The following is a 13,028-nucleotide window of genomic DNA, read 5'->3' as shown; positions in this document are numbered from 1 at the left end:
TACTGTCACCAGGGATAGAGCCACGTGCTGTAGATTGGCAGCCGAGCCACTTGCTACTGAAACAAATCAACCTCAGGTAGGGAAAAGGCTAGGCAAAGTGGTGCCTGGTGCCCATTCAGACTGATAGGGTGGAGGGCAGGAAGACTCAACCATAGGTAGAGCCAGAGCTAATGGCAAGCAGAGACAACTAACTTTGGCTTTGTCCATATTCTCCTGCCTGCTGAATTCTACAAGAACAACACAGAGAGTGCCATCCACTCTTATGTAGGGTGGGGCTCATCTCTCTCCCCCCCCATTTTATTCATGTTGGCACCCCTGGAAGCAGGGCCATTCCACTGGCTCTGCTGCAATACACGCTCCCTCGGGCACCTTTCTCAACTGTGACCTGACTGCAGCTGCTTATCTTGTCTCTCCATCAGTCACTACCCAAGGAGAGGAAGGAAGCAAAAACCACGGGTGGCACAGACCTGATTTGGTGATAGGTACACTGGCATTACTCACCACAGATAGTGCCAAGCAGGTCTAGGTAGGCAGCAGCTGTCCACAGGTTTCAGTAAGGCCCCAAGGGAACATCAGATCTCCTGGTACCCCTTATTTTATATGGGCTCCTCATCTGCACCAAGCAGCTTATTGACAGTTGCCCTTCTCTGTGTGTCCTTGAGCTGATAATAGCAGAAGGCCCAATTTAGCCTTGTGTTAAGTGCAGGTGCTGGACCAAAACGCTTCCTCACCAGGACCCACAAAGCCTCCAACAGTATCTATTCCTCATAACTGTCTCTTTATGAATGGGAAACACAACGTTCAGAATTAGGTGTGTGGTTTTTAATTCCCGTGCTTAATGGCTCAGCTATAGAACTATCTGAAGAAACATGGTGTTCCGTGCTCCACACGTGTCCAAGTAGTGAGAGTTTGCAAGCACTGGGAAGAGAGATTGATTATTAAAACACTTTTAAGACTGCAGTTAAGTGAAAAGAAAGGGTTCTTCTAACAAGTCAGTACCCTTAACAAATGACAGTTCCCAGGAGTTTTTGCTGAGAGCCATGGCTGTTAAGTGATATATCACTGCTTTAAATGTAAGGTGAAGGTGTAGCCAAAGGTGTCACTCCAAAGCAGCTCTTTTCACCCTAAAAAGCCATTGCATGTAATAGTGCAGTGCGACCACAGCTAGGACATCAAAGCATACTGTCGTTCCTTCTCAACACTTTAGCAATTGAGTGTAATAGGCATGCATTCTCTGTTGGTGTGTGACTTGGAATAACAGAGTTTTTCCATATTTGTCTATTGCAAAACAGTTGGGAAGTCCTAGTTTGAGCAAAAGAGAGAGAAAAGAGGAAGCCACTTCAAAAGAAATGTTGGGTTCTTACCATTTTTGAAAATGTGGTAATTTATGTACAAACTGCATCAGTTTCAGTCATTTCCCTTTTGCCACTAGAGCTCTTCTTACACTTGTTCTCCGACACCTATTTGCAAAGGCTGAGCTCTGCAGAAGGCACAGGATGGCTCTTCTCAACATCACAGACACACACTCGAGCAACACGGTGGCAGAGGTGTCATGGGTAAAGGCCAGCTTGCTTCCAAGCCTCTTCCTTGGGGCTTGCTTCCTGGTTGGCATGCCTGGGAATTGTCTTGTAGTCTGGACGGTTCTTACTAAGTTCCCCCAGCGCTCCTTCACCATTAATGTCATCTTGAACTTGGCCTTGGCTGACTTAATGGTCATGTTGACAGCGCCATTCTGGATCTACTACTTTCTCAACAGCTGGGTCTTTGGAAATGTCATGTGCAGACTTCTCCTCTACCTCGTCTACTTAACTGTGTATGCCAGCATCTTCTTCATCACCCTGATGAGCCTGCACCGCTTTGCTGTTGTGGTCTTTCCGTTCGCCTCCCAAATGTGGCGGAGGCAACATGTGGTGTGCCGGACTTTGCTGGCAGTTTGGTTGCTGGCAGGTGTCTTTGCATGCCCAACTCTGATATCTGCATCGACCAAGAACAAGGTTGGAGAGTGTACGGATGAAATATATTTCTCAGATGAGCATCGCCTTGTGGTCAACATTCTGGAGACCTTGTTTGCCTTCGTGATCCCGTTTTCTATTCTCTCCATCTGCTATTCCTGCATGATGAGAAGGATTCGGACACTGAGACGCTGCAAGGAAATGAAAACTGGGAAGCTGGTTGCAGCTGTGGTGGGTGCCTTCTTTGTGTGCTGTCTTCCTTACCACATCTTAAATCTCGTCATAATCTCTGCATTGTTGCTGAAATATACTCAGCCGGGGAAGGCAATGGCCTTGCTAGAGACAGCTGAAGCTCTAACAAACCTTCATGGGTCTGTAGCTTTTTTAAGCAGCTGCCTGAACCCCATCCTCTATGCTTTTGCTGCCCGGAGCTTCCGTGGGGGACTACGAGAGACCAATTTTGCCAAGTTATTTGCCAAAATGCAGGAAGACACAGAAGAGAAATCTACTAAGGACATTACTGTTTCAATGCAGGTTCTGTAACTCCAGGGGAGTAAGGGAGTAACTTTAGAATAAAATATTCCTCCTCTGATACGAGCATTTTCTGTATATATTAATAAGCAAAGGAAGAACCTCAGAGGTTGCTGGGGTAAAATAAATGGATGTGAGACCAAGGCAATGCTGTTGTGGCACCTGGCAATCTGAGGGAGACCCAGAGAGTTTTTGTGTGCAGCAACAACCTTATCTGTGATTCATTAGCTACTTTCCAATGTGGAGAACTCTTTATGTCTATCCTAGCCAAGTAACTTTCCTCCTTGTACCCAGGTAAACATATTCCGGGGGCATGTAGGTTGCAATGACAGAGCTTCCGTACTTAGCATAAACATATGTTGCAAACCAGTTGAGTAGTCCTAGTTTGAGTACCAGAACAGAAAGGGGAAGCCCCCCTTCAAAAGCAGTGTTTGGCTTTTACCAACATTTTGAGAAAATGTGGTAATGTACCTACATCATCTGCATCAGCCCCAGTCATTTCCTTTTTGCACTGGTGTTGTAGTTTCACTCATTTTCTGACACCTATTTGCAAAGGCTGAGCTCTGCATTGGCTCCCCCCCAATATTACAATGATGCATGGGAACAACACGGTGGCAGAGGTGTCATGGGTAAAGGCCAGCTTGCTTCCAAGCCTCTTCCTTGGGGCTTGCTTCCTGGTTGGCATGCCTGGGAATTGTCTTGTGGTCTGGACGGTTCTTACCAAGTTCCCCCAGCGCTCCTTCACCATTAATGTCATCTTGAACTTGGCCTTGGCTGACTTAATGGTCATGTTGACAGCGCCATTCTGGATCTACTATTTTCTCAACAGCTGGGTCTTTGGAAACGTCATGTGCAGACTTCTCATCTACCTCGTCTACTTAACTGTGTATGCCAGCATCTTCTTCATCACCCTGATGAGCCTGCACCGCTTTGCTGTTGTGGTCTTTCCGTTCGCCTCCCAAATGTGGCGGAGGCCACATGTGGTGTGCAGGATGTTGCTGGCAGTTTGGTTGCTGGCAGGTGTCTTTGCATGCCCAACTCTGGTATCGGCATCGACCAAGAACAAGGTTGGGGAGTGTACAGATGATATGTATTTCTCGGATGAGCACCGCCTTGCAGTCAATGTTCTGGAGACCTTGTTTGCCTTCGTGATCCCGTTTTCTATTCTCTCCATCTGCTACTCCTGCATGATGAGAAGGATTCGGACACTGAGACGCTGCAAGGAAATGAAAACTGGGAAGCTGGTTGCAGCTGTGGTGGGTGCCTTCTTTGTGTGCTGGCTGCCTTACCACATCTTAAATCTCGTCATAATCTCTGCATTGTTGCTGAAATATGCTCAACCGGAGAAGGCAAAGGCCTTGCTAGAGACAACTGAAGCGCTAAACAACCTTCATGGGTCCGTATGCTTTTTAAGCAGCTGCCTGAACCCCATCCTCTATGCTTTTGCTGCCCGGAGCTTCCGTGGGGGACTACGAGAGACCAATTTTGCCAAGTTATTTGCCAAAATGCAGGAAGACACAGAGCAGAAACTTACTAGAGAAGGTACTGCTTCAGTGCAGGCTCTGTAACTCCAGGGGAGTAAGGGGGTAATTTTAGACTAAAATATTCCTCCTCTGATACGAGCATTTTCTGTATATATTAATAAACAAAGGAAGAATCTCAGAGGTTGCTGGGGTAAAATAATGGATGTGAGACCAAGGCAATGCTGTTGTGGCACCTGGCAATCTGAGGGAGACCCAGAGAGTTTTTGTGTGCAGCAACAACCTTATCTGTGGTTCATTAGCAACTTTGGAATGTGGAGAACTCTTGACGTCTATTCTATCCAAGCAACTTTCCTCCTTGTATCCAGGCTATTACCTGCTTACATTTTTGCTCTGACCAGGACACCTCACAATATCTCCATGAAAGAACCATGAGCCCTGGCTGCATTAAGATGTGCTACCTCTACTCAGTCCTTCTTAGGGATGGACAAATCTATCAATTTCAGTTTCTCCCACTTTCCCATTTTTTCAATCTTAAGTTCAGTTCTTTACATTTCCACATCAGTTTTTTTTTTAAAGTCCTCATGAATATTCATCAGCATTTTAGCGTGGATTTCTTTTAGTAACTACATTTTGTATGCATATTAACCTGATATACACATTTTTGCAAAGCTATTTTCACCAAAAAAATGCAGACTGGTGTTTTATTTTCACAAATATAAGCAATGATATGCACATTTTCATCTAGCACTTGCATTTTTGTACCTATTATGTGGCTGGAGAACTGCACTGCAAAACTGGAAGAAGTGCAGATTTAAATGGCTGTTTCACTTCATGTATTTTTTAAGAAAAATACAAATTAGGTAGGTTCATCTTTAAATATGAATGAATTGAATTTACCCCCCATCCCTAGTTCTGGTGGCTACTTGGGTACTCAAGATAGAAGATGCTCATGGCAGGTTCTTTCCTGAAGTTTTCCAGTGCTTACAATAATCAAGTCAACCTTCTACCTGCAGAAATTGCTGCAGAACTGAAATTGCTGACCAGAGATATCACCTTGAAATATTATTGTGTCTGGTGGGAATCTGTTTTGGCTATCCTGCTATCCCAGCATTCCTTTGCTAAAGCCCAAACTTTTAAAGTATTTTGAATAAGGGCACAGCTAGCAGCAATACTCTTACAATACTTATGTTGAATTAATTCATCATTTTTTAAAATTTATTTTCAAACTGTGAAAATGCAAATATCAATTTTCTGGTTATCGTGCTAATTTATCATTGTTGATTGCAACAAGAATTTGAATGCCCCAACGGGGGGTGGGGATGGAATGGGAACTAATGCATGATAAAGTTATCATTCAGAAGTTAAATGGTTGGTGTTAAAATGTTTGCAGTTTGTATCTATCTATATGTCACATAGATACACAAATACATGGTACAGGGAGGGCAGCATGAGACACCTAGTTATAACTAACTAATTATGTGACCCCTGAGCATCAAAGGCTTCTGCTGCTGCCGAAAGTCCTCGAGATGGGGTATTATTGCTTGGTGATTGTTGCTAGGGTCAAGATTTAATTTTGAAGATGTATTATTTTGGGTGTTATTAGTCCTCATTAAAAATTATCAGTGGATTGTTTCATCTTATTGTATATTTATTAATAAGAGATGTTTTCATTAGCCTATTGTTTATATAACTATTTACATGTTCTTCTGTCTTGCAAATGCTCATGAATTATGTAAACTTTTTGAAGTTGTAAGCTGCTTTGAGCATGATCTATGATGAAAAAACAGCATACAAATAAACAATGATGACACATAGGAATGGCTGACAACTTATTTTCTCATCTTGGGTAGACCTCTGTGTATAGGGTGGTATATAAATGATAATGATGATTATAATAATAATAATAGCAGCTGAGATGATATGATGCCATCTTCAGGTAAATTCCACTTTATTTTGCACTAGTTGGGCTCCACCTGGAATACTATGTCTAGTTTTGGATGCTATAAGAAGTATTTATTTAAAAAACAGAATAGGTTTAGAGGAGGGCAGTGCAGATTATCCATGAGACAGGAAACAAGTTGTTTGAGTAAAAGTTGAAGGAACTTGGTAAGTTTAGCATGGAAAAGACCTACCAGCAGTGCTTTCCCCCCCCCTGAAGATTCTCAAGGTACTGGCACTTTTTTTTCCTAGAAGAAAAGCACTGCCTACCAGGGACATGTTAGCCATCTTAAAATATCTGAAGATCTGACATTTCTTTGCTACCCCAGATTAGGGCTATGTACACGTTAGTGCCTTAAAGTGCAGCAAGGGCATTTCCTCCCCCTCCCCCTACTGTGTTTCAAGTTGCATTTGTACTTGCTGTACCCACCAGAAAGTAAGTGGGGTGTCTTCACCCAATGTGCTTTACCCGCTTTGTTTCCCCATCCCAGAAACCCCCACATCTCCTATTCAAGGAAGCTGTTATCTGTGCATGCTGCACTTGGGGGCACTTTTCCTTATCGTATTTTCATGAGGCTGGTAGTGCTAAATCCCTGAAGAGAAGGGACCTCATGGAGATAATTAAGGGAACACTTTGTCCGAAAAAGGCACTGTGAGAAAGTGTGGTTTATGTGGCAATTTTTGGAAATGCAAGTTCCTGTTTTTGTTGAAGCTGGCGAAAGAGCATAATTTCCTCTTACATTTTCAGACATGGAATCAGGGTGGTTGCCTTGTGTGTGTTTGTGTGTGTGAATGAATGAATGAGGGAAGACTTCCAGTTGTGTATGATATTTGTAGTTAACAATTTGGAATGAGTTGTTATGTTTCCTATCCCTCCTTCTGAAAATAAAACAAAACTAAGTTTAGGATTTGCACAGCAATTTCCAGTGTCACCAAAGTGTTTACACTTTTGACATTTCCTCACCTCAGGGTCAGCACAGGGAAGAAATTAGTTCAATTCATAATTCAAACCTACAAAATTTGCACTTCTAAAACCTATACAAACTAAAACAGATCTCTTTAAAATGTCACACTTCTCCATATTTTGCAATGCAATTTTGCAACCCCAGAATGCATACAAAAATGTGTATATTGGTCAAAACAACGTACAAAAATGTGTTCTATTAGGACAAAATAACTTGCAAAAATTCATATACTTGGCACAACTGTATATAAGTTTGTTTATTGGGAGAAATGCACATTAAAATACCTAATAAATTTCCTGCAGACTTGCTTTTTAAAAACATTATAGACATATCTGGAAATGAAGCAAACAGCCTCAAGTTCAGAGACTGGAAACAAACTTCATGTGATGTGATTGGCTGCTGCAGCCTTCTGACAATGAGGACAGCATGACTCTAAGCTCTATCTGGGTGAAATTGGGTCGCTTTGGTTCCTGAGCACATGTTTGCTTAAATAGGGCCATCTCACTTCATCTGTGTTAGGTAAGAAGAGAGTGGCCTCAGCCAAACAGAACCTTCAACTGTGGTTTAATGTTATAGGAACAAAGTAGTGAGGTTATGTGGTTTCTTTCCCCCTTCCCTCCTCCATTGCTTCTGCTCTTGACTTGTCATGCCATCTGAACATGACAAACTGGTCAGTGTTAACTATGGGTAAGTAAATGTTGTAACACCATTATGACTTCGAACCATTGTTTGTTACATGCAAGTTCCTGCCTATTTATCATTTCGTTTACTCTGACGAGTTTGAAGTTGAAGGGACGTAGCCCTAGTTAGAAATGACTGACTAGCTTTCTGTATGTTTCTGAATCACGAGTTTACTCCTAGAATAAGATTTTATTGTACAGAGCCTGACGCTTTCTTACAGGAACTGATAACTGAACTTTGCTGGTAACACATGATTAGTATGTTGGTCTTTGCATGAAGTAATAGGAAGTCAGGATATTTACTCATCCCTTCCAGGACCAGTTTGTCATCAAGAGATGGAGGAGTGCACCTTTGGGAGTGGAGTCTATGGGGTGCCAGCCTGGGCAGTGTGTATGGAGGTCCTGGGCCGCCCAGACGACCAGAACCACCCTGCTCTTGGCTCCACTGATGTGGTCTAGAGGAAAGGAAAGCAAGACAAGACATTTGGCATCAGCTTGGCAGCAGGAGTTGCCGGAAGGAGGCATCAAAGATGCCATCCACCCGCCTTAGAAACTCCACTCTGGATTTGTGTAGGAAGAGTTTGATTGTGTGATGTGTGAAAGAAGTATTTCCTTTTGTCTGACTTCACTACCACTGAATGTGGCGATGGCCATTAGCTTGGAAGGCTGTAAAGGAGATTAGATAGATTTGCAGAGGATAAAGCTATCAAAAGCAGTAACTAATCATTATTTAAAACAAAAAAAAATCCTTCCAGTAGCACCTTAAAGACCAACTAAGTCAGTTCTTGGTATGAGCTTTCGTGTGCATGCACACTTCTTGAAGTGTGCATGCACATGAAAGCTCATACCAAGAACTGACTTAGTTGGTCTTTAAGGTGCTACTGGAAGGAATTTTTTTTGTTTTGACTATGGCAGACCAACACGGCTACCTATCTGTAACTAATCATTATTTAAATAACCAGGTTAATAGGCATGGAATTTGTGTATGAAAGTGAAGATCAACATCATAAGAATTCAGGATTTGTGGTGATTGTCTTTGCATTCCAACTCTGATATTCACATAGAGCCAGAAGGTGAAAGCTGAAGGATATGATGGATTGCACGAATTTCTTGAGAAGCTATGTTACTGCATCACCCCAGGCCATTTCCTCTGCATTTACCATGAACCTCTATATAAGATGGTGCTCACTCACTCTTTGCAACTGCTAATCCCCGAATGAGATCCACAATGGCTCTCAATAGTTCTACAGAGACTGGATTGAACAACACAGGGGTGGACACTTTGTGGGTGCAGCACACTTTGCTTCCAAACCTGATTCTTAGTGCTTGCTTCCTGACTGGCATACCTGGGAATAGCTTTGTGCTCTGGATCATCCTAACCAAGTTTCCCCGGAGATCGTTCACCATTGCACTCATCCTGAACTTAGCCACGGCTGACTTAATGGCATTGCTCACAGTGCCATTTTGGATTTATGACTTTGTGACCAGCTGGAACTTGGGAGAGGCTTCTTGCAAGCTCCTTGTGTACTTTAACTATTTAACTATGTACGCCAGTATCTTTTTAATCACCCTGATGAGCCTGCATCGCTTTGCTGTGGTGGTTCTTCCAGTTGCTTCCAAAAGGTGGCAGAGACCGCATGTGGTATACATAACTTTCGTGGCAGTTTGGTTGTTAGCAGTTGCCTTTGCGTCTCCAACTCTGATATTCACATCAAGCCAGAATGTGGAAGGAGATTGCTCAGATGACGTGTATGGTGCCCAATGGCAGCAGATTGTGGATAACGTGGTGGAGACTTTGTTCAGCTTTGTGATCCCCTTTGCTGTGATCGCCATCTGCTATTCCTGTGTGGCAAGGAAGGTTGGGACTCTGAAATTCCATCAGAAGATGAAGACCAAGAAGCTGATTATTGCTGTGGTTGGGGGCTTCTTTGTGTGCTGGCTCCCTTACCACATCTTCAGCCTCCTCACCGTCTGTGCACTGTTGCTGCAAAGCACCTTCCCAGGTGTGGCAAAAACTCTGGATCATGCCGACAAGGTTGTCTCAAACATTCACTGGGCTGTAGCCTTTTTAAGCAGCACTGTCAACCCCATCCTGTATGCCTTTGCTGCACAGAGTTTCCGTGGGGAGCTACAGGGGACCAGTTTTGCCAAGTTATTTTTCAAGCTGCATGAAGACACTGATGAAACATCTGCTAACACTACAACCACCAAGAGGTAGGGCAGAGTCATAACTAAAACTTATTGGTTTGAACTGAGTTTCATCCATGTAAGCACATGATCGTGGATTTCAACAGTTCTGGGCAAAATGGAAGCCTCTAGTTTCCAACGGTTGTGATATTCATTTCCAGTGACAAGGGTATAGCTGAAGCTAAATAGAGTAGCAGCAGGGAAAGATTCCCTCGGGGTCTTCTCTTGAACCTGACAAGTTTCTATGTGCATTGCAACCACATTTCTGGTTTGCTTGCAACTATCCCATGTGGAGAACTCCGTCTGTCTACTGCAGCCCATAAACTCTCCTGCCTGCCCCCAGTCTGTTACCTGCTTCTTATCAAAGTCTGTAAAATATTCATTTTATCCCTGTCCCTTCCGTGCCTTCCAGTGACAACGGTATAGATGAAGCTAAACTGCCTCAGCCCAATATACTTGAAGGAGCGTCTCCACTCCCATCGTTCAGCCTGGACACTGAGGTCCAGCGCCAAGGGCCTTCTGGCGGTTCCCTCACTGCGAGAAGTGAGGTTACAGGGAACGAGGTAGAGGGCCTTCTCAGTAGTGGCGCCTGCCCTGTGGAACGCCCTCCCATCAGATGTCAAGGCAATAAACAACTATCTGACTTTTAGAAGACATCTGAAGGCAGCCCTGTTTAGGGAAGTTTTTAATCTTTGATGTTTTATTGTATTTTTAATATTCTGTTGGGAGCCGCCCAGAGTGTCTTGGGAAAACCCAGCCAGATGGGTGGGGTATAAATAAACTACTACAACAACTACTACTACTACTACTACTATTATTATTATTATTACCAGTGCTTTTTTCAGGGCAGGACAAGGAGGGGTACGCATACCCCTAAACATTTTGTGAATCTAAGTTTGGCCTCATCGAAGGGCAGTATTTCAATATGAGTAGGAAAATGAGAGCACCACTAAACTTTTTTTTAAATAAAAGCACTGATTATTATTATTACTACTACTAAAAGAGCAGGTGGGTGGGGGATGGAACCTGGTATAATATAATACTGTATTTTATAAGAATTCTAAGATAATAAGAATATAAGATATTAAAAGCCCTTGTTTTGATATTAGCTTTATGACGTTGGTTTGATGTGTTATTGTTGAGATCAGCACTTATTAAACTATCCGATGTAGTCATCCAGCAATTCCCGCCCACCCAATGTGCCAGGCATCAGTACATTTGATCTCTGAAGTGTCCCACCCAACCTGGGCTGTGGTGGAGTTCAGCATGGACTAGCAATGGCTTATGGACAGCACCAGTCTGTGGACCACCACTTTGAGATAGCACTGTTGTTGTTGTTAATACCCCGCCCCTCTGCCTGGGTTGCCCCAGTCACTCTGGGTGGCTTCTTGCAGGCTTGCTTATAAATAGACTTTTTATTGTTCACTCATTGTGAGGCTTTTAAATGTTATAAACCGCTTTCAGTAGGCTTCTCCAGAAAAGTGCCTTTAAAATATTGTGAAATAAAATAAATGGACCCAGTATCTGTTGTGTGGTATTATGTTTGCAGGTGGAACATCCCAGCTGTGGAAACTGCTGTTGATTGTAGGAGAGCCAGTGTGGTGTAGTGGTTAAGAGCGGTAGACTCGTAATCTGGTGAACCGGGTTCGCGTCTCTGCTCCTCCACAAGCAGCTGCTGGGTGACCTTGGGCCAGTCACACTTCTTTGAAGTATCTCAGCCCCACTCACCTCACAGAGTGTTTGTTGTGGGGGGAGGAAGGGAAAGGAGAATGTTAGCTGCTTTGAGACTCCTTCGGGTAGTGATAAAGCGGGATATCAAATCCAAACTCCTTCTTTTGTAGGCATGAAGTCACCCAAGATGAAACATGAAACAGCATTGCCTTGTGCATGAACTCTCATCATTTGCATATGGCATATAAAATCAAGGTGGGAATAACTAGTGCTTGTGGTTGCTTGGTATTCAATGAAGTATACTCTGTGCCTGTTCAGAGGCAAACTTTTCTTTCTTATAACTTCTCTTAAGCCTGGCAGTGCTACATTCCTGGAAGAAGAAAACAGTAGTTGTCATGAGGGGGCAACTGCCACCAAGCCCATTTGGGGGAATAACTTTTTGGCAGGATTGTTTCTGAAGTTCCAGGCCAGAATTTGATATTTATTCTGCTGCCAGGTATGTTCCAGAGGACAGGTGCTCTCAAAAGCAGGCTTTGTCAGTCAGAGACAACCAGAAACCAAGCTTTAAATCAATTTTTTGGTTAGCCACCTTGCACTATATAATCCGCTCAGAACTTTTAATTGAACAATATCATATTAAGAATGCATAAACAGATGTTAACTCACTTTAAGGGAACATAGGAGATAAAAGTCAACTGTATACTTATTGAAAGCTGGACATATCTTTCAATATATTGAAAAAGAATTAAAACATAAGAAGATGATCCTCACTGGATATGAAGAAATAACATCATTTGAATCACATTTCTTGAGACAGTTACACCATTTTCTTTTTTCTCTTTTGGGACTTGGGTTTGTTCCTTTTGCATCCGTCCAGTGTAAATAAAACTATGTATTGTGTATGATCAAAAAAATCTTATTAAAAATACTGAAGGTTATTAAATGACATAACATAAGAAACATTTCTGGTTGAAAAAGTCCCCAATATGAATATGCGATGTTTTCTAGAAAGAAAATCCAAAGGCTTTATTAGAAATCAGTGTGCTTATAACAGACATTCAAGGGACTGTAGCCTTTTTAAGTTGCTCTCTGAAGTACTATATGACACTTCCATGGGGGACTACAAAAGCCCAATTTTGCCAAGTTATATGTGGATGATAAATCTGCTAAGGATACTACTGGTGCAATGTAGCATTTGTAATTCCAGATTTAGGCACCATATATGCAATACATTTGAAGTGGCATTATGCCACTTTTTAACAGTCACGTAGAATCATAGAATCATAGAGTTGGAAGAGACCACAAGGGCCATCGAGTCCAATCCCCTGCCAAGCAGGGAATCCTGGGAATCCTGGGAACTGTGATTTGTTAAGAAAGTTGTTAAGAGAGCCCTATTCTCCTCACAGAGCTACTGTTTCCAGAGTGGTTGAACAATCAATACTTTTTCTCAGGGAACTCTGAGAATTGTAGCTTTGTGACAGGAATAGTGGGCCTCTTAACAATCCTTAGCACCCACAGAGTCATGGGACCTATTTAAGGGTGTTGGGAGTTGTGAGGAGACCCTTAACAAACTACAGGTCCCCAGTTTTTTTAGGAGAAGTCATGTGTGTATATGGAAGC

At 42.8% G+C, this 13,028-nt stretch overlaps 3 protein-coding genes across 4 annotated transcripts; all 3 read left to right on the top strand.

Moving 5' to 3' along the window:
* The first annotated feature begins 595 nt into the window (after positions 1-595).
* On the top strand, positions 596-2,512 carry LOC307221876 (leukotriene B4 receptor 1-like). The gene has a single exon (XM_079986594.1). The coding sequence runs from the start codon at positions 1,497-1,499 to the stop codon at positions 2,493-2,495; it is 999 nt and encodes a 332-aa protein (XP_079842720.1). The 5' UTR covers positions 596-1,496; the 3' UTR covers positions 2,496-2,512.
* A 544-nt stretch (positions 2,513-3,056) lies between these two features.
* Positions 3,057-5,727, top strand: LOC307221877 (leukotriene B4 receptor 1-like). The gene has a single exon (XM_079986595.1). The coding sequence runs from the start codon at positions 3,074-3,076 to the stop codon at positions 4,049-4,051; it is 978 nt and encodes a 325-aa protein (XP_079842721.1). The 5' UTR covers positions 3,057-3,073; the 3' UTR covers positions 4,052-5,727.
* Positions 5,728-8,492: 2,765 nt separating this feature from the next.
* LOC307222525 (leukotriene B4 receptor 1-like) lies at positions 8,493-12,864 on the top strand. Of its 2 annotated transcripts, none has more exons than XM_079987863.1 (3): positions 8,493-9,764; positions 11,287-11,333; positions 11,587-11,673. In XM_079987863.1, exons 1-3 carry the CDS (start codon positions 8,767-8,769, stop codon positions 11,604-11,606), a joined length of 1,065 nt encoding a protein of 354 aa, XP_079843989.1. In that variant the 5' UTR covers positions 8,493-8,766; the 3' UTR covers positions 11,607-11,673. The 2 variants fall into 2 exon arrangements, 1 of the variants encoding a protein (XP_079843989.1); XR_013841795.1 differs by lacking the exon at positions 8,493-9,764 and adding an exon at positions 12,742-12,864 and having other exon boundaries at positions 11,240-11,333; positions 11,587-12,675.
* The last annotated feature ends 164 nt before the right edge of the window (positions 12,865-13,028 follow it).

This window comes from Podarcis cretensis (genome assembly GCF_951804945.1).
Source record: "Podarcis cretensis genome assembly, chromosome: 8".
NCBI classification, from domain to species: Eukaryota; Metazoa; Chordata; class Lepidosauria; order Squamata; family Lacertidae; genus Podarcis; species Podarcis cretensis.
Note: the sequence above shows the minus strand (reverse complement) of the source record. Positions and strands in the feature narration are given on the sequence as shown.